The 21,611-nt window shown below is 43.6% G+C and overlaps 1 protein-coding gene across 7 annotated transcripts in view; it reads left to right on the top strand.

Annotated features, from left to right (window-relative positions):
* Positions 1-21,611, top strand: part of HERC2 (HECT and RLD domain containing E3 ubiquitin protein ligase 2) — a 317,707-nt gene that overhangs the window by 251,774 nt on the left and 44,322 nt on the right. For all 7 annotated transcript variants that reach the window (XM_064296194.1, XM_064296197.1, XM_064296198.1 and 4 more), the window contains 8 exons: positions 13,093-13,200; positions 14,629-14,760; positions 15,177-15,335; positions 15,419-15,537; positions 16,298-16,423; positions 17,622-17,777; positions 18,945-19,060; positions 19,157-19,355. In XM_064296194.1, the coding sequence (XP_064152264.1) occupies positions 13,093-13,200; positions 14,629-14,760; positions 15,177-15,335; positions 15,419-15,537; positions 16,298-16,423; positions 17,622-17,777; positions 18,945-19,060; positions 19,157-19,355 (1,115 nt within the window). The remainder of the gene's footprint in view (positions 1-13,092; positions 13,201-14,628; positions 14,761-15,176; positions 15,336-15,418; positions 15,538-16,297; positions 16,424-17,621; positions 17,778-18,944; positions 19,061-19,156; positions 19,356-21,611) is intronic.

Below are 21,611 nucleotides of genomic sequence, written 5' to 3'. Positions count from 1 at the left end.
TTCTTCTGCATGTGGTAAACCAGTTGTCCTGGCACCATTTATCAAAGAGGCTGTTCTTTTCCCGTTGAATGGACCTAGCACCCTTGTCGAAAATCATTTGACCGTAGAGGTATGAGTTTATTCTTGGTTTGAACCCCCCAGCTGCTTCACAGGAGAAAGATGTGGCAGCCTGCTTCCATGAAGATTAGACCGATGGACACCCTATGGGGCAGTTATACTCTGTCCTATAAAGGTGGCTATGGGTCAGAACTGACACAGTGGCAATGGATATTCATGAACACGAATGTCCTTCCATCTATTTAGGTCTTTTTTAATCCCTTTCACCAATATTTTATAGTTCCAGTGTACAAATCTTTTACCTCCCTGGTTAAATTTATTCCTAGGTATTCTGTTCTTTTAGATGCTGCTCTAAATGGAATTTTTCTTTAATTTAGTTTTTAGAATGCTCTTTGCTGATGTATAGAAATCTGACTGATTTTTGTGTGTTGACCATATACCATGTCATTTTGGTGAATGTTTTTTATTACCTCTAATAAGTTTCTTGTGGATCCTTTGGGGTTTTCTTTGTATAAAAAACAATAGAACCTGTTACTGTCGAGTCGATTCCAACGCATAGCAACCCTATAGGACAGAGTAAAGCTGCCCCATCGGGTCTCCAAAAAGAGACTGGTGGATTCAAACTGCCAGCATTTTTGTTAGCAGCCTGAGCTCTTAACCACTGTGCCACCAGGGCTTCTGTTACCTGCTAAAACAGATTTTACTTCCTTTCCATTTTGGATACCTGTTATTTATTTTTCTTGCCTAATTGCCCTGGCTGGGAGTTCTAGTACAATGTTGAATAGCTGGGTGAGAGTGAGCTTCCTCTGTCTTAGCAATAAAGTTCTGTTTTTCTCCTTTGAGTATGATGTTAACTGTGGGGTTTTCATAAATACCCTTTGTCACATTGAAGAAATCCCCTTCTAGTCCTATGTTTTATTTGTGATAAAAGTGTGTTGGATTTTGTCAAATGCCTTTCCTCCATCGATCGAGATGATCGTGTGGCTCTTTTTCTTTATTCTACTAATGTGGCATATTACATTGATTGAGTTTCTAATTTTGAACTATCTTTGCATTCCTGAGAAAAATCCTACTTGATCGTGGTATATGATCCTTTTAATATGTGTTTGGAATCGGTTTGCTAGTGTTTTGTTACATATCTTTACATCTATGTTCATTATGGATATTGGCCTATAATTTTCTCTTCCTGGGATCTCTCTGTCTGGCTTTGGGGTTAGGGTAATATTCGCCTCGTAGAATGAGTTAGGAGAAGTGTACCCTCCTCTTTTATTTTTTTTGGAAAAGTCTAAGTAGGATTGGAGTCACTTCTTCTACAAATGTTTGTTTGAATTTCCCAGTGAAATTGTATAGTCCAGGACTTTTTTGAGGGGTGGTGGAGGTTTTTAATTACTTATTTAATCTCTTATTATGGGTCTGTTGAGATGTGTAATTTTTTTCTTGAGTGAGTGTAGGGAGTTTATGCATTTCAAGAAATTTGTCCGTTTTCTCTAAGTTACGTAGTTTGTTGACATGGAACTGTCAAAAGCACTTCTTTATTGTAAAAGTGGCGTGGGGGTGTCTGACCTCCTCTAAGTTCACAAGGGGTGCGAGAATAAAGATCAACAGCCCAAGGCTGAGTGCTGTGAGGCAAAGGTTAGACATACCTCCTCTTGCCTGTCTTTTTTTGTTTTTGTTTTTTTTTTTACCAATTCTGACACCAACTGTCCCTCCCCAGGCATTCTCTACTTCTCTGCTGAGTCCTATAATTCGATGCAGTGGCCATACAGAACTCACAGACCATACTCACAGTTATGGGGTTTATTAGGGAAATAACAGGTTATAATTCAGGTTCAGGAATGCTCAGGATGGTTCTTCCATCGGGGTGCCTCTTCTCATCCATGCCGGCAGACACACCTCTCTCAGGGCAAGTGTTACAAAGCTTTTAGCTCTGCTGATAAGTGCCGAGAGACACCCCGCTCCACCAGTAAGCCTTGGCCTGAAGGGGCTCAGCTCTGGCTCTCTGTGTCTGCAAACCTAGCTCCACCAAGGGCCTGGAGGCACCCTACTCTTTTAGCAAGCCTTCTGCTCAAAGGCACACAGTTTTCTCACTCCATGGGCAGGGAAGCCCACCAAGCCGTCTTCTGCTGGTTTCCTGCCAGTCTCCTAGTTCTGCTGCCTCTGCTGCTGCTTCTCACTGTCTTGCCATCTTCAGTGTTACAGTTCTCTCTCTGTCTCCTGGGTCTAGGAGTGTCTCAGCACAGGGACCCCAGGTCCAAAGGACACACTTCACTCCTGGTTCTTCTTCCTTGGTGTGGTGATAAAATCCTCTCCTCCCGCCTCTGGGATGGCTCGTTTTAAGCTTAGTGGGATGGCAAAACTAACTTATTTGCATATCCCACTCAATCACTCTGCGTGAGTCACAGACTGTGGCTAGAAGGGCCATATTAAGCAATTCACTGCATAGCACTTACAATCCTTTTTCTTTCTAGGGTTAATTGCAATGTCTCCACTTTTGTTTCTAATTTTAGATACCTGCATGTTCTGTCTCCTTCTTTGTCACTCTAGTCTCTTGATCTTTAAAAATAACCGACTTCTAGTTTCATAGATTCTCTCTGTTTTTCTTTTTTCTATGTCTGCTCTGATTTGTATTCTTTCCTTTCTTCTAGTAGTCTTAGCTTTAGTTTTCACTTAGTTTTTTAGTTCCTCTGGTTATACAGTTAGGCTATTGATTTGGGATATTTGTTCTTTTTTAATATAGATGTTTTACTGCTATTAATTTCTCTCTGAGTACTGCCTTCACAGCATTTCATAAGTTTTGGTATGTTTTGTTTTCATTCTCATTTGACTGTATTTTTTTATTTCTCTTGATTTCTTCTTTACCCATTGGTTGTTCAGTAGCATGTCATTTAGTTTTCACATATTTGTGTATTTTCCATTTTTCTTTTTGTTACTGATGTCTAGCTTTATTCCATTGTGATTGGAGAAGATACTTTGTATGGTTTCAGTCGTCTTTGATTTATTGAGATTTGCTTTGTGTCCCAAGATATGGTGTATCCTTGAGAATGTTCCATGAATACTAGGGGAGAATGTGCACTGTGTTCTTTTAGGATAGAGTGTACTACATATATCTGGTAGGTCTAGTTTTAATAGTTTTGTTCAAGTCTTCTATTCTTTATTGACCTTCTTTCTAGTTGTTCATCCATCATCGAAAGTGGCGTATTATAGCTTCCTGTCTGTTTCTTTCTTCAATTCTGTCAGTGTTTGCTTCGTAAATGGTGTGGCTGAGGTTAGTTGCATAAATATTTATAATAGCTATGACTTTCTGATGAATTGTCCCTTATATCATTATACAGTGTCCTTGTTTGTCTCTTACAATAGATTTTGTCTTAAAGTCGGTATTGTATGATGTTAGAATTGCCATACCTTCTCTCTTTTGGCTACTGTTTGTGTGAAATGTTTTCTTCCATCTTTTCACTTTCAGTTTGTTTGTGTCTTTGTTCCTAAAGCTTGACTATTGTAGACAACATACAGATGTGTCATTTTTTTCAATCTAATCTGCCACTCTCTATCTCTTGTTTGGAGTGTTGAATCCATTTACATTGAAGGTAATTAGCGATAAAGAGGACTTATTTCTGCCTTTATTTTTTTGGTATGTCTTAGTTGGCATCGACTCGGTTGCAGTGGGCTTGGTCTTGGTTTGGTTTTACACCTTTTCCGCCCCCTTTTTCTCCAGCGCTGACATCTTCTGTGTATGGGATTTTGCGTGTGTGTGTTTAACATTTTGTCTCCTTTATTCTTCTCTTTTGTGTATAAGTTTTTATTTACTTTCTTTGTGGTGTTGCCATGAGGATCACATTTAACAGCTTACTTTTATAACATTGATACTAACTTAAGTAACAGATAATCTGTGCCTGTGCAGCCCCCCACCCTCTACACCTGTTTGTGTTTTATCATCACTGATGAAATCTTTTGTCTTAAATACACTGCAGTTTAAATTTAATTTATTTTATTGTTATTATGTATGTATCTTTGTTTATTTTCCATGCTTTTGCCTTTATGTAGCATGAAGGACATACCAGTTGTATTTACCAACCAACAATACTTCAGTTCTGGCTTTTATTCTTGTCAAGCCATATCCTTCAGTGGTGATTTTTACTTTTTTCTTCCTGCGTATACAACTTAAAGTAACTGCCGTGTGTCCTTTCTTTTGCCTCTGGAGGACACTCTCCGGCATTTCTTGTGGGGCTAGTCTGGTGGTAACAAATTCCTTCAGCTTTTCTTTTTCTGGAAACATCTTAATGTCACCCTTATTCTTTTTTTCTTTTTCCCGGCATATAATTTTATTGTTATAGAGAATATTCACAGCAGAACATACACCAGTTCAGCAGTTTCCACGTGTACATTTAGTGACATCGATTACACTCTGCAGTCTGGAGTCTAGGAGAATTTGATATTCTGTTCTGCATATTCCTCCTTTTGATCAGGATTCTTCTACTGAATCTTGGGTCAAAATGTTCAGTAACGGTCGGTGGGCACGATCCAGTTTTTCTGATCTCGTATGCCATCATTCTTTAATGACAGTTTCGCTGGTTCTTTTCTTTCAGCACTTTAAAATATGTCATTCTGCTCCCTTCTTGCCTCCATGGTTTCTGTGGAGAAATTGTCACTTAATCTTATTAAAGAGTCTTTGTATGTGATAAGGAACTCTGGTGTGCTGTGGTGGTTAAAGCGCTTGGCTGCTAACTGAAAGGTGGGTGATTCAAACTCTCCAGCTGCTCCATGAGAGAAAGAGGTGGCAGTCTGCTTCAGTAAAGATTCACAACCCTGCAAACCCTATGAGGCAGTTCTACTCTGTCTGTAGGGTTGCTATGAGTTGGAATCGACTCAAAATCGACTCAGTAGCGGTGGGTTTGTATGTGATAATTCACTTCTCTCCTGCTGCTCTCAAAATTTCCTCTTTGTCATTGGTTTTCAGAAGTTTGATTATAATATGCCTGGATGTGGCTGCTTAGATTTATCCTTCTTGGAATTCATTGAGTGTCTTAGAAGTGTAAGTGCTTGTCTTTTATCGTATTTACGAAGTTTTGGTCATTATTTCTTCAAAAGCTTGTTCTGTTCCTTTCTCTCTCGATTCTTCTGGGACTCCCATAATGTGTGTGTTATCCCTCTTGATGGTGTGCCACATATGCCTTAGAATTTGTTCATTTTTCTTCATTCTTTTTGCTCTTCGTACTGAGTAATTTCCATTTCCTTATCTTGAAGTCACTTACTCTGCCTTGCTGATTCAAATCTGCCCCAGATCCTTCCAGAGAATTGTTCCTTTCTGTGACTGTACTTCTCAGCTACAGTACTCCTGTTTGTTTTTTTTTTAATTTCTGTTTCTTGTATTGAAATTCTCGTTTTGTTCTTGAATCGTTTCCCTGATTTCCTTTCATTCTTTTTCTATCCCAGAACTCGTATGCCCAAAAACTCAGGCTTACATACACTATGCTTGCCGAGCTGCTCCACCCTAGGCCTGGCTTGTCAGTTTTCTTCACTGGGGCCTGGTGTTCACAAAGCCTGGTCTGCCTTCTGTGCCACATGCCACTTTCTCTCAGGACCTGTGCAGTCGCAGGCCTACGGTGTCCATGGTGCCCTTTGTTGGATCTACCTGTTCAGTCTCCCTTGCCTCAGCTGTGTTCACTGAGGTCTTGCTGTGTTCTCAAAGTCTGAGCCTTATTGCGCTCTGCATATCACGTCCTTCTGGGACGTGTATTTTCCCGGGCCTGCAGCGCCCCAAGGTGCCCTTTTCTTAGGTCTGCATGCTGAGATGTCCCTGTGTGCAGTGCCTTTACTGGGGCCTGGTTATTCATAAAGCCTGGGCCACACTGCGCTCTGCACGAGTTGTCGCCACCCCAAGATGTCCAAGCTGAGCCATCATGGGGGTGGGGTGAGGATGCTCTGCAAACCTCCACTCTTCCATGGTCTGTACTTTTACGTTTTACTTGATTCAGTGTTCACTTTGGTCCTGCAACTCTTTACCTGATGTCTAGAGTTTTGAGATTATTGGTTTTATCTATATTTGCTTGTTTTTATCTATAATAGTTCCGGAAGTTCCGGGCATGCAGCTGCTCTGCCTCTTCTGTGTTTCTTTAGTTCTTAAGTGTCTGTAAAAACAGTTTGGGGGCAAAATGTCCGACGTCCTCGTCTAACTTCACAAGGAGGAAGAAAAGTCAAGATCAGCAGCCGAAGGCCCATTCCTGTGAGGCAAGAGTCAAACGTGCCTCCTCTCTCTCTGCCATCTTCACCAATTCTGACACCAACTGTCCCGCCCACGGCACTCTCTGTTTCTCTGCTGGGTTTGATAATTCATTGCAGTGGCCACACAGAACTCAGAGACCATACTCATAATTATGGGGCTTATTAGGGAAGTGACAGGTTACAATTCAGGCCCAGCAACACTCAAGGATACAGTTCTTCCATCCATCAGGATAGCCTCTTCCCAGCTGTGTTCACAGGCACACCTCTCTGTGGGCCGACAAGCCCACCATGCCATTTCCTGCCAGGTCTTTGCCTTCAGTGTTACATCTGTCCCTCTCTCTGCCTCCTGGTTCCAAGAGCTTCTCCACATAGGGATCCCAGGTCCAAAGGATGTGCTGGCTCCTGGCTGTTCTTTCTTGGTGGTGGTGGTGGGATTCTCTCTTTAACACCTCTGGCTAGCTTATTTCAAGCCCAGTGTGGTGGCAAAACTGACCAGTCCCTTTGGTGGACTACAATTACCCTATCTGTACAGCCCCGCCCAAACACCTGGGTAGGAGTTACAAGACCACGGTGAGAAAGGCTATACAAATGCAGTCCATTGTACTGCCATGTTTAATATTGGGAAACGCTGGTGGCATAGTGTTTAAGTGCTACAGCTGCTAACCAAGAGGTCGGCAGTTCAAATCTACCAGGTGCTCCTTGGAAACTCTACAGGGCAATTCTACTCTGTCCTGTAGGGTCCCTATGAGTTGGAATCAACTTGACCGCAGTGGGGTGGGTTTAACATCGTTGTATTCTTTCACCTCCACTCATCTGTCAGTTTATTGTACTGTGAGAGCGTGTGTGTTGCTGGGATGCTGGAAGCTATGTCACCGGTGTTTAAATATCAGCAAGGTCACTCATGTTGGACAGGTTTCAGCTGAGATTCCAGACTAGGAAGAAGGACCCGGCAGTCTACTTCTGAAAAGCATTAGCCAGTGAAAACCTTACGAATAGCAGCAGAACATTGTCTGATACAGTGCTGGAAGACGAGCCCCCCAGGTTGGAAGGTTCTCAAACTACAACTTGGGAAGAGCTGCCTCCTCAAAATAGAGTTGACCTTGATGACGTGAGTGGAGTCAAGCTTTCAGAACCTTCATTCGTTGATGCGGCATGACTCAAAATGAGAAGAAACAGCTGCAAACATTCGTTAATAATTAGAACTTGAAATATAGAAAGTATGAATCTAGGAAAATTGGAAATTGTCAAAAATGAAACAGAACACATAAAGATTGATAATCCTAGGCATTAAAAAAAAAAAAACAAGCCTGTGGTCCAGTCAATTCTGACTCATAGCAACCCTATAGGACAGAGTAGAACTGCCCCATAGAGTTTCCAGGGAGCACCTGGTGGATTTGAACTGCCGACTTTTTGGTTAGCAGCTGTAGCTCTTACCCAGTATGCCACCAGGGTTTCCATCCTAGGCATTAGTGAGCTGAAATGGATTAGTATTGCTCATTTTGAATTGGATGATCATATGTTCTACTATGCTGGGAATGACAACTTGAAGAGGAATGGCATTGCATCCATCGTCAAAAAGAACATTTCAAGATCTATCCTGAGGTACAGTGCCATCAGTGATAAGATAATTATCCATGCACCTATAAGGAAGACCAATTAATACGACTATTCTTCAAATTTATACACCAGCCACTGAGGCCAAAGATGAAGAAAGTGAAGATTTTTACCAACTTCTGCAGCCTGAAATTGATTAAACATGCAATCAGAATGCATTGGTAATTACTAGTGATTGAAATGTGAAAATTGGAAACAAAGAAGAAGGATCGGTACTTGGGAAATATGGCCTTGGTGATAAAAACGATGCTGGAGATTCCATGATTGAAATTTGCAAGACCAGCAACTTTTTCATTGCAGATACCTTTTTTCACCAACATAAATGGCAACTCTACACATGGGCCTTGCCAGATGGAATACACAGGAATCAAATTGACTACATCTGTGAAAGAGACAGTGGAAAAGCTCAATATCATCAGTCAGAACAAGGCCAGGGGCCGACAGTGGATCAGACCATCAATTACTCATATGCAAGTTCAAGTTGAAACTGAAGAAAATTAGAACAAGTCCACGAGAGCCAAAGTATGACCTTGAGTATATCCCACCTGAATTTAGAGACCATCTGAAGAATAGATTTCAGGCGTTGAACACTATAAAGACCGAAGACCAAACAAGTTGTGGAAGGACATCATACATGAAGAAAGCAAGAGGCCATTAAAAAGACAAGAGGGAAAAAAAAGGCCTAAATGAATGTCAGAAGAGACTGAAACTTGTTCTTGAACGTTGAGTAGCTAATTCAAAAGGCAAAAATTACGAAGTAAAAGATCTGAACAGAAGATTTCAAAGGGTGGCTCAAGAAGACAAAGTAAAGTATTATGATGATGTGTTCAAAGGCCTGGAGATAGAAAACCAAAAGGGAAGAACACTCTCAGCATTTCTCTAACTGGAAGAACTGAAGAAAAAACTCAAGCCTCAAGTTGCAGTACTGAAGGATTCTACGGGGAAAATATTAAACAACACAGGAAGCATCAAAAGAAGATGGAAGGATGTGAAGAGTCACTATGCCAAAAAGAATTGTTCGACATTCAGCCATTTCAGAAGGTAACATATGATCAAGTACCGATGGTACTGAAAGAAGTCTAAGCTACACTGAAGGCATTGGTAAAAAAGAAGGCTCCGGGAATTGATGGAATACTTGGCACCTATCCCAAGAAATATGGAAGACAGCTACCTGGCCAACCGACTGGAAGAGATCCATATTTATGCCTATTCCCAAGAAAGGTGATCCAACAGAATGTGGAAATTATCGAACAATATCACATGCAAACAAAATTTTGCTGAATATCATTCAAAAGTGGCTGCAGCAGTATATCGACAGGGAACTGTCAGAAATTCAAGCTGGATTTAGAAGAGGACGTGGAACCGGGTATATCTTTGCTGATGTCGGATGGATCCTGGCTAAGAGCAGAGAATACCAGAAAGATGTTTACCTGTGTTTTATTGACAATGCTAAGGCAGTCGACTGTGTGGATCATAACAAATTATGGATAACGCTGTGGAGAATGGGAATTCCAGAACACTTAATTGTGCTCCTGAGGAACCTTTACATAGATCAAGAGGCAGTTGTTCGGACAGAACAAGGGGATACTGATTGGTTTAAAGTCAGGAAAGGTGTGCGTCAGGGTTGTATCCTTTCACCATACCTATTCATTCTGTATGCTGAGCAGATAATCCGAGAAGCTGGACTATATGAAGAAGAATGGGGCATCAGGATTGAGGAAGACTCATTAACAACCTGCATTATGCAGATGACACAACCTTGCTTGCTGAAAATGAAGAGGACTCGAAGCATCTACTGATGAACATCAAAGAGTACAGCCTTCAGTGTGGATTACACCTCAACATAAAACAAAAGCCCTCACAACTGGACCAATAAGCAACATCATGATAAATGGAGAAAAGATTGAGGTTGTCAAGGATTTCATTTTACTTGGATCCACAATCAACACCCATGGAAGCAGCAGTCAGGAAATTAAGACCATTGTATAGGGTAAGTCTGTTATATGAGACATCTTTAGAGTGTTGAAGAGCAAAGATGTCACTTTGAGGATTACGGTTCAACTGACCCAAGCCATGGTGTTTTCAGTCACCTCACATGCATGAAAGAGCTGGACAACGAATAGGGAAGACCAAAGAAGAATTGATGCCTTTCAACTGTGGTTTTGGTGAAGAATGTTGACTATACCGTGGACTGCCAAAAGAACGAACAAATCTGTCTTGGAAGAAGTATAACCAGAATATTCTTAGAAGCAAGGATGGCAAGACTGCGTCTCACATACTTTAGACATGTTGTCAGTAGCAGTCAGTCCCTGGAGAAGGACATCATGCTTGGTAAATTAGAGGGTTAGCAAAAAAGAGGAAGACTGTCAACGAGATGGATTGACACAGTGGCTACAACAATGGAGTCGAGCACAGCAACAATTGTGAGGATGGCACAGGGCCAGGCAATGTTTTGTTCTGTTGTGCATAGGGTCGCTATGAGGCGGAACTGACTGGACAGCACCTAACAACAACAGCATACTCTTCCAGTCTGTTCATTATCTGGATTCTGTGGAGACGGTTTTTCTCCCCTTGCCTTGTTCTTTTGAAAGGGCTGTCATTTCTGGTATCATTGTGAGCCTTGTAATTTTTTTGTTAAAGCCAGGACATGAGAATATTACAGTGTGTTTGCTTTCTTGATTCTTTGTATACATGGTGCTTTTGAAAGCACTAATTAATTTAAGGAACTCTTAGGCTTTGCTCACTGTTCCTTCCTCTGCCCTGTGAGGTACCTGACTTAGGCCTAGACTGAGTTTTCAGTCCCTCAGTGGCTCGCAGACTGATCAGAAACACATTGCCATCACTGTGCCCTCAGGCACGTACAGCCTTCAACCATTGCACATCATTCCCTCCTCTGCCCTGTGAGGGCTCCAGTTCAGGCCTGACTGAAGCCTTAGTCCTTCAGACCATACTCATACTTTTCAGAACATAAACCCTGAATAGTCCTTCACGCTGCGCTCAGACTTTTCAGAACGTACACCCTGAATAGTCCACGAGGAAAATCATCCTATTTCCTTTGTAGCCAGAGATAGGGGCCCTTCTTAGTGCACGGGTGAGCCGGGGTCAGGTGGGGCTTCTCTGCAGTCATCTGTCTGCTGTGCCAGAGGGGGGAGTGGCCATGGAAGAATAGATCTTCCTACCATTTGAAATTCATCCATGTATTTTTTCAGTTTGCGGTTCCTTGCTGCCGTCCTTTGCCCACCTTTTCAGAGTTATTACAAGGATGAGTACAGATTTCTACTTGCTTTTCATGATGTTCTTGTGGGGGAACCCTAGACCTGCTCATGGCACCATCGTTCCAGCATCCTCTCCTTATTTCTTGTTCTTCTGTTTTTAAACAAGTCACCTGGAGAATAACCTGGGCCCTCCTACCCGTGGAACTCACCCACGGCCTAGATCTGCTCAGCGTGTTCCTCAGACCTGTCTTACCAGTAGGAAGTGGATTCAGAGGCTCCGTGAATTCCGCTCCCTTTGGTCTGGTGCTTGTGTTCAAGGAGGCACAGAATGGCCTGTTTTCTCTCTCTCTCTCGGATGCTGTGATGCTTGGTGCTGGAGCCATTAATCTATTGGGGTTGCAAAATGTATCATTTTAATTCTGTCATTCTTATTAGGTGGAATGCTTAAAAAGACATTTCTCGTCAAGCATTACTTACCCAGGGGTACTTGTTTGCATGAGAAAAGAGGTTAAAAGCCTGATTCTTTCCTTGTATTTGCTAGTTTTCAAGAGAATGAATTGGTTCCCCAACATTCTCCAAAGGTGACTGGTTCTTCTTTTTAATATCATTTTGAGCTTATGGATTTGAACACACATATGGGGTTAAATCCATTATGGTTATGACACTTACTGAAACTCAAATTTTTCCATTTCTACACAGTGGGAGGCTCTTCACTTTGGCCCCTGAAATGACTCTAATGGTCTAATATGACATGATGCTTCTATATTACTGCCCTACTCCTGGAGTCTGCAATTGGAGATGGCATTTCAGGACCACAACGTGGTGCTTGGGATACTCGTTGCTACTGGGTTGTCGTTGTTTCTATAACTTTCCCGTGGACAGATAGGATGGGTGTGTAGATGGATGGATAGACAGACCGATGGACAGATGGACAGGCTGAATTTCTTTTGAGTTCATACTAATACTTTGAATTTAAATTTAGGATTACAGAATTTTTACTTAACCTTTTCTGTTACATTTATATCTCTTCCACACTAAAGCCCTGGTTCAAAGGCAGGAAATGATAGAATATCTCTTAATTATTCATTTGCTTTATCTTGTGAGACACACAGAGCAGGTTCAGGATAGACTGTTAATACCATCAACACCAACATGAGTACTGAAAACAGTTGAAAAAAATTTTGCATATACTCTATTCATTCTCCCAAATTTATTGAAATAATACTGCGTTTACTAGAGCATAATAGCTATTACATACTCTATTCCTTTTAACCATTGTTGAGGCATAGTTTTACAGGTAACTGATGCTCGTCATTGTGTTTTCATGTTGGTCTCTCTAAGTGATATTCTCAAATCTGGGTATGCTTTTTAGTATGTGACTCCAATCTTTTCTTTCAGGAAAGTTTTCTTGAATTATAGTTTATAAATTTGTTTTCTCCCCCTTGCTTTAGTTTTCTTCTTCAAGGCCACTTGGTAATTATCCATGTGTTACATGCCTTTTATGTTCATTGTTGGTTACTTCCTTTCTCAAATGCTTTTTATGTCTTTATTTTTTTAATTTATTTGTTTTGTTGTTGAGAATGTACACTACAAAGCATATACCGATTCAGCACTTTCTACGTGTATAACTCGGTGGGGTGATTATCCTGCAGCCATTCTCACCCTCCTTTTCTGAGCTGTTCCTCCCCTATTAGCATAACCTGGGGCTGAGGCAAGAAGGTTCGCCTAGAAATGAGAGGACAAAGCAAGTTGGCCTTGCAGTTAGCAGGAGTCGTCCTGTGTGTGTGGTGGGTGTGGGTGGGGTGGGGCAGGAGGTGGAGGGGCAGGTAGAATCTTAGGTCAGTTGTACCTGTCCGTCTGCTTTTTTGTTGGCTGTAGATATAGTTTTAGTTTCACGTCTCCCCCTTGGTGAGGAGCGATCTCTGAGTGACTTCAGCAGTGTTCGGGTGGGCGTGGTCACAGTACTGTGTGCTCATTTGTTCTCCAGGTGCAGAAGGACTCAGGGTGGAATTTGACCGACAGTGCTCCACAGAACGGCGCCACGACCCCCTCACCGTCATGGACGGTGTCAACAGGATTGTCTCGGTGCGATCAGGTAATGGGAAAAAGCAAGCTGTGCACAGTCTGCTTGCCATCAGAAACCGGGCCATGAGCACTCATGGGATAAAACACAACTGTTCGTTCTGCATCAGCCTTAGGGAACTTAGCTGTCAAGTACAGTGTGTTGTATTTGTCACTTCCCAGTTCATTCAATAATTGTCCCAGCGGTACCTGCATCACACACAGGACTGGGAGAGCATTCCGAGTGACTAGGTGGGAACAGGTCATCGTTGGGAGCACCACCAGGCCAGAAGGACCAGCCTTGACCAGAGAGCTATGGAAGGTTCTGTCAGGCCTTGTGGGGAACACCAGGGCTTGTGTGATGTTAAGGTTGACGTAAGACAAAGCTTTATAAGTGATTCCAGTGATGACTGAGTTACACACGCGGCGATTGTTCTGTGTATATAGTTGGACAGAGCATTGGAATTGTAAGGAGACGTATTCCAGGCCTGCCTCAAGCAGAGGTTGGCAGATTTCTTCTGCGAAGGGCCAGATAAATGTATTAGGCTTTCTGGGCCGTCTGATCTCCGTCTCAATGGCTCACCTCTGCCAGTGTAGTGTGAAAGCGGCCCTAGACCATGTTTTAGTGAATGAGCATGGCTGTGTGCCGATAAAACTTCACTTACAAAACATTCTTTATCTGAATAAAGTGGCCGTGGTCACATATGAGCACAGTTTTCCCGGCAGGGTGACAGAATGCCTGTCGATACAGTGTTCATTTAGCGTTCTTAGACGTAGCTAGTTTCTCTGCTTCCAGAAGGAAGCCCCTCCAGTCCATTCCCCCCCTGCAGCCAGATGGTTCTTCTAAAGTAGAAGCCTGATCACGATAGCAGACTTCTGCATCGTATCCAAACATTCTTTAGAGAAGCTGTTACGTAGCTGCTCCTTGCCACAGCACTGAGGCCCCAGGCTCTCTGCTCCAGCCTCTGCCTCCTGCTTTTCCATCTAAAATGGTCTGCTTCTGGCTGTGTTGAACTGCCTGTGTCCCTGGGATCTCTTTGTGGGGAGTGCCAGGGCTCCTGTTGCCTGGGTAGCTCCAGCCAGATCCGACCTTCCCCAAGAGACTGCTCTGCCGCTCCTAACATGAGTGTTGTTGGCTCTGCTGTGGGCTCGTACACCACACAGTGACCATGCTGGTCACTTCCCCTGTGGGTGGGGACTGCTGTCAGGGTGGTGCCACTTCCTCAGTGTCCCCAGTGCTCAGCCCAGGGCTGAAGGAGCAGTTGTGGAAGGGGTGGCATGTGTTAGAACGTGACTGACCAGGAGAGGGGTGTTTTGGTGAGTTGAGATGTAGGAGACCTCGGGCTGGCAGAGCCTACTGTCCTTCAGACATGGCTTGAGCTGTTTTGCTTTGTATCTAAAGAAGTATATGTATGTTGGGTGATCGGAGGACCCTAACCCCGCGCGCGTTTCTCTGCACCAGGCCGTGAGTGGTCTGACTGGTCCAGTGAGCTGCGCATCCCTGGGGACGAGTTGAAGTGGAAGTTCATCAGCGATGGGTCTGTGAATGGATGGGGCTGGCGCTTCACCGTCTACCCTATCATGCCTGCTGCAGGTAAAGGGGGACAGGGAATTAGCTAAGGACCATTACCCTAGCAGTGTGGACGCACATGCGTTTTAGTACCTTGGTGTCCACATGCTCTTGCCGCATTGGGAGTAAGCACTGGTGAGGTCTCTCCAAGGCGAGGTGAGGAACAGAATTACAGAGTCGCCTTCGCTGCCTAGTTGTTAGGAGAAGAGTCCTTTGTCTCTGCCAGTGTGAAAAGGGATGGCTATTCTTGGCTGCAATTCTGTAGCCGTTGTATTTAAAGTTAAAATGTGAGTTTAAAGTACGTATTTAATGTTACTTAGAAATCGACTGCTTTCCAAATGGATCAAGGAGCCACTGTTGTTAGTAGGATTTTTAACTCTTGCGTTGTTGTCATCCTCACCTTGTCAATCACAGAAACATTTACATGGATTTATCCACAGGGCCAAAAGACCTCCTTTCCGATCGCTGCATCCTCTCCTGTCCATCCATGGACCTGGTGACATGTCTCCTTGACTTCCGGCTCAACCTTGCCTCTCCCAGGGGCATCGTCCCTCGCCTGGCGGCCTCCCTCGCTGCATGCGCACAGCTGAGTGCCTTAGGTAAACGGCGCCTTATCCTTACACCTGTCATACTAGCAGGAGAAATGTTCAAGCTTCTGATACTTTCTGTCTGCCTATCTCAGCTGCCAGTCATAGGATGTGGGCCCTTCAAAGATTGAGGAAGCTGCTCACCACTGAATTTGGGCAATCCATGAACATAAACAGGCTACTTGGTGATAGTGATGGAGAGACAAGAGCTTTGGTATGGAACTTTATTTTTAACTTTCTAGACTTTTGACTCTTTGGAAATAAAATGTTGCTTTAATAATTTACACCTCTGCGTCACTGAGAAGAGCTGGGAAATGTCACATAAGCGTAAGGACTCCTTTGTCCAGACTTCCTTATGGTACTGCGTACACTGGAGTTGGGGCTTTGTGCCGAGATAACTTTAAATCTTGTTCTTTTCTGTTGGAAACTGTTTTTGTGCTGGACTCTGCTTTTGAAAAAATTGATCTATAGGTGGCTGTGAACATAGGGCTGTCTTTATTGGTCTTTTACAATGTGTCAGACTCCTCACATCACCATTATTTCACTGGATGAGGTAGTTACTACTAAAAGAATACTGGATCCTAACCGTAGGAAGAGACTGGGGGGGATTTGTAGGCCAGAAAGGGACTTTGACTGGTTACCTGGGAATGGCTGTACTGAAATCAAGACTAGACATTCTGAAATGAATTTTCATTCTCCCCTTTGTTATTTTAGTGTTCATCATTTTTTTTTTTTAGCTTTCTGCTTATTTGAGTATATTGATAAGCATTTCAAAGGAGAATAGTTATATCTATCATATATATGCACTATCTATATCTCTATTCATAATATTGGTATAGGATCTACGTATAATATACGATAAAACACCTGATTTGTACAAACAGAAGAGCAAGTATATGCTGTCACAAACTCCCAGCTGCCCAACTGGGCATTTGGATTCCTGGAACAGAATCGCCTTTTGTCGTTTTCTTAAGAGTTTTACAGGCAGTGCTCTCGCTGCTTTGGTGAAAGGCCTTCCGGAAGCTTTGCAGAGACAGTTTGAGTATGAAGATCCTATTGTGAGAGGTGGCAAACAGCTGCTGCACAGCCCATTCTTTAAGGTAACACTTGATTTGTATTTGAAGTGGTGGTAGAGCTGGCTGGCAGGGAGCACCACAAGAGCTGTCATCTGTAGCGCATTGCATGTTAGACCCCCTTGATGGCAGTTGTGGGTATTGCTGAAGTTGAATATGAAAAATCTCAAGAAATTAATATTGTTTGATATAAGCCCTTATGCTTGAACTAAGTATCAGCGTGCCTTGTGACACACAAGTCTTCTTGGTATTGACTTAGGCAACAAGTGCTACAGCAGTTGTCAGATCTGAGGTCCTGTGGTGGGTGCCTCGCCAGGCATGGCACAGGGTAGTCTTGGTCACTGATCACAGCACATGACTGTCAGGTGGAAAAAGGCGGACCTGCAGAGCCCTGTGGTAGCCTAATGATGGTCATCTTGTTGACCTGCAGAGCCCTGCAGTGGCCTAGCGGTGGTCGTGTTGTCGACCCACAGAGCCCTGCGGTGGCCTAGCGGTGGTCGTCTTGTCGACCCGCAGAGCCCTGTGGTGGCCTAGCAGTGGTCGTCTTGTCGACCCGCAGAGCCCTGTGGTAGCCTAATGATGGTCATCTTGTTGACCCGCAGAGCCCTGCGGTGGCCTAGCGGTGGTCGTCTTGTCGACCCGCAGAGCCCTGCGGTGGCCTAGCGGTGGTCGTCTTGTCGACCCGCAGAGCCCTGCGGTGGCCTAGCGGTGGTCGTCTTGTCAACCCGCAGAGCCCTGTGGTGGCCTAGCGGTGGTCGTCTTGTCGACCCGCAGAGCCCTGTGGTAGCCTAATGATGGTCATCTTGTTGACCCGCAGAGCCCTGCGGTGGCCTAGCGGTGGTCGTCTTGTCGACCCGCAGAGCCCTGCGGTGGCCTAGCGGTGGTCGTCTTGTCGACCCGCAGAGCCCTGTGGTGGCCTAGCGGTGGTCGTCTTGTCGACCCGCAGAGCCCTGTGGTAGCCTAATGATGGTCATCTTGTCGACCCGCAGAGCCCTGCGGTGGCCTAGCGGTGGTCGTCTTGTCGACCCGCAGAGCCCTGCGGTGGCCTAGCGGTGGTCGTCTTGTCGACCCGCAGAGCCCTGCGGTGGCCTAGCGGTGGTCGTCTTGTCGACCCGCAGAGCCCTGCGGTGGCCTAGTGGTGATCGTCTTGTCTTACATGTGGCGTGGCTGAAGTAGAATGGTCGCTGTATTTTAAGGGTGTATTTTCACCTTTTGGCGGCTACAGGTGCTGGTAGCTCTTGCTTGTGACCTGGAACTAGACACTCTTCCTTGCTGCGCAGAGACACACAAGTGGGCTTGGTTCAGAAGGTACTGCATGGCCTCCCGAGTCGCTGTGGCCCTGGATAGAAGAACACCATTGCCACGCCTGTTTCTGGAGGAGGTAGTGTACATTACTTTGAAATAATTTTTGGAATGCAAAATGTTTTATTTAGCTGCAGTGTAAAAAGATGGCAATATTATGAAACACAGAGACATTTGTCTTACCAAGGAATGCCAGAAAGAAAAGCCTGTGGCTGAAAACGGGTAAACTGAAACTGAGGACTACAGTTAAAGCTTGTTTTTTATAATGTAAACCAAAGGTATCATCTAGACAGCTTTTAATATCTTAGACTTAATATAATCATATTGGTTTTGCTTACTAACCATAAAATCACGATGTTGTTTGGGGACTATGGCTTAAGGGGACTTCTAAGTCAATTGGCAAAATAATTCTATTATGAAAACATTCTGCATCCCACTTTGAAATGTGTCGTCTGGGGTCTTAAATGCTAACAAGCGGCCATCTAAGATGCATCAATTGGTCTCAACCCACCTGGAGCAAAGGAGAGTGAAGAACACCAAGGTCACACGATAACTAAGAGCCCAAGAGACAGAAAGGGCCACATGAACTAGAGACTTACATCATCCTGAGACCAGAAGAACTCAAGATTGTGCCCAGCTACAACCGATGACTGCCCTGACAGGGAGCACAACAGAGAACCCCTGAGGGAGCAGGAGATCAGTGGGATGCAGACCCCAAATTCTCATAAAAAGACCAGACTTAATGGTCTGACTGAGACTAGAGGAGTCCTGGCGGTCATGGTCCCCAAACCTTCTGTTGGCACAGGACAGGAACCATCCCCGAAGACAACTCATCAGACATGAAAGGGACTGGACAGTGGGTGGGAGAGAGATGCTGATGAAGAGTGAGCTAATGATATCAGGTGGACACTTGAGACTGTGTTGGCATCTCCTGTCTGGAGGGGGGATGGGAGGATAGAGAGAGTGGGAAGCTGGCAAAATTGTCACGAAAGGAGAGACTAGAAGGGCTGACTCATTAGGGGGAGAGCAAGTGGGAGAATGGAGTAAGGTGTATATAAACTTATATGTGACAGTCTGACTTGATTTGTAAACGTTCACTTGAAGCTCAATAAAAGTTAATTAAAAAAAAAAAATCACGATGTTGATGTTGACATTCCCTCATATTCTCAGGTAGGGATTTTTCCTTGTCTTCTTCTTTGTTTTCTTGAGATCTGAATGATTATAGTGTGGTAATTTTGTCGTCTAGGTGGCTAAGAAAATTCGTGAGTTAATGGCAGACAGCGAAAACCTGGATGTTCTCCATGAGAGCCATGACATCTTTAAAAGAGAGCAAGATGAGCAGCTTGTGCAGTGGATGAACAGGTGACGTTAGGAACAAGAAACGCTGGTGTGTGTAAGTGACAGGTGTTTCACGTGCAGTTTTTCTCATGTCGGATATTCTCCTGATGCTTTTTGTAGGCGACCAGACGACTGGACTCTCTCTGCCGGTGGCAGTGGCACCATTTATGGATGGGGCCATAACCATAGGGGGCAGCTTGGGGGCATTGAAGGTGCCAAAGTTAAAGTCCCCACCCCATGTGAAGCCCTTGCAGCTCTCAGACCAGTGCAGCTGATTGGAGGGGAACAGACTCTCTTCGCTGTGACAGCTGATGGGAAGGTGAGGGTGCATTTTCTGTCACACTGTCACTAAAATTGAGAGGCTGTTATGGCTAGAGTGCATTGCTTGACCTTGGGGTATATATGAGGGTTCTGTATTAGAACAAGGGCAATAGCACTTGGGATATGCTGGCAGCGGTGATATTTCTAAAATATTTCTGTGTGATCTTTAGGTGTGTTCTATAACTCTTAAGTTTTTTTTTTTATTTTGAAGTACAACATATATACAAGTTATAATTTTTTTTTGCACATTATTTGTTATACATGTATTCCTTTTTGTTTGCTGTTGTCAGTGGTATCTTTTAAAAATCAGTTTCTTCTGGTGTGCTGAAATAGTCTGTGTTTGTATGTTGACTTTATGTTCAGTAACCTTATTCTACTCTTTCTTTTCTAACATATCTCAAGGTTTTTTGTATCTTTCCTAGAGAGTAACCATCGGTAAATGAATATTTTTCCTTCCTTTCCAGTCCTCCGGTCTTTTCTTTGGTGGGAAAACAGAGCTACAGTGCTGGGTAGGACTTGTAGCATGACCTTGAGTAGGAGTGGTGGGAAGGACTTGCTCTCTGTCTTGATGCAGACTGTGAAGGAAACACCTTGAACATTTCACCACGCTTGTCGTGGGGTTTTGGCACATGCTCTTTGTCAGATAAGGGAAGTTATCTCTGTTTCTTTTCATGAATGGATGTTGACTTTTCTCACTCTTCTTTGATTTTTGAAATACTCTTTTCAACATTTTCTCCTTTAATGGATAAATATAGTGAATTGGATTAATTAATCTTATTAAACAACTTTCCATTCTTGGAATAAACCCAGCCTGGTCAAGATGAGTTTTACATATTTTTGGTCTGCGTTTGCTAATACTTTGTTTGGAATTTGGGGACGTGAGTGAGATCATCATGTAATATTCTTTCTGTCTTACCCCTTTTCTGGGTTTGGTACTGTATTAGTCATCTGTTTATATTAAAAACTTAAAACAATACACATTTATTATCACAGTTTCTCTGGTCAGGACTTTAGGTACAGATTAGCTGGGTCCTTCAGCTCAGACTCTTATAAGGCTGCAGTCATCTCAGGGCTACATTGGCAACGTTCCATTCCCAGCTTGCTCATGTGGTAGTTGTAGCTGTTGGGTTGAGGCCTCAGTTCCTCATGAACTAAGCTCTCGAGACTACTCGCAGCTCTTTGCTAGGTATCCACAGAGCATCTCAAAACATGGCAGCTAGTTTCATAAGAGTGAGCAAGTGAGAGGGCAAGAGAGTGTTAGCAAGACGGAGGTCACAGTCTCTTGTAACCTAAACACAGAGTGGTCGTCCATCCCTGTTGCCATATTCCATTCATTAGAAGCAAGTCCCCAGGTCCAGCCCATATTCGGGGAGAGGGGATTACATGGGGGCGTGGATACCTGGAAGCAGGGATCACTGGGAACCATGTTAGAATCTGGCCACCTCAGGTGTCCGGGTTGTGCTAGCCTCATAAAAAAGGTTGAAGTGTACTCTCTCGATGATTTTGTGTCTTGTTACCCTGATTATATTGACATGCATGCTTAATATTTAAAGTTAATTAGTATTTCTGCCTCTTAAGAGTGTACACAGGAGAACATACACCAATTCAACAATTTCTGCATGTACAGTTCAGTGACATCAATTATGTTTGTCAAGTTGTGCAATGATTCTCACCCTCCTTTTCTGAATCATTCCCCTGCCATTAACGTAAACTCACTGCCCCCTAAGTTTCCTATCTAATCTTCTGAGTTGCTGTTGTCAGTTAGATTCCATGTAAGTAGTTCTTAAAAGAGCACGATGCTCAACGCAGACGTTCTTTATTAGTTAAGCTATTGTTTGCTTTTTAAGAAGACTTAAAGACATATTTTTGGTTTAAGGTTTAAAGATTATTTTGGCAATGGTTTTGAAGGTTCATCCAGCCTTCATGGCTCCAGAAAGTCTGGATTTCATGGGAAGTAGGAATTCTGTTCTGCAGTTTCCCTCTTTGGATCAGGATTCTTTATAGGGTCTTTGATCAGGGTGCTCAGTAATGGTAGCTAGGCGCCGTCTAGTTCTTCTGGTCTCACGGCAAAGGAGGCAGTAAAACAAGTTAGTCACAGAAGGACAAATATTGTATGACTTCACTTATATAAAAAGATAAGCACAAGCAAATGTGTAGAGACCAAGTTTATTAGTGGTTGACAGGGATAGGAGGGTGGGGGAGAGCAGGGAACTTACGGAACGCTGAGTTTTGGTTTAGGTTGATGGAAAAATTG

Source organism: Loxodonta africana, chromosome 13, assembly GCF_030014295.1.
Source record: "Loxodonta africana isolate mLoxAfr1 chromosome 13, mLoxAfr1.hap2, whole genome shotgun sequence".
NCBI lineage: Eukaryota > Metazoa > Chordata > Mammalia > Proboscidea > Elephantidae > Loxodonta > Loxodonta africana.
Note: the sequence above shows the minus strand (reverse complement) of the source record. Positions and strands in the feature narration are given on the sequence as shown.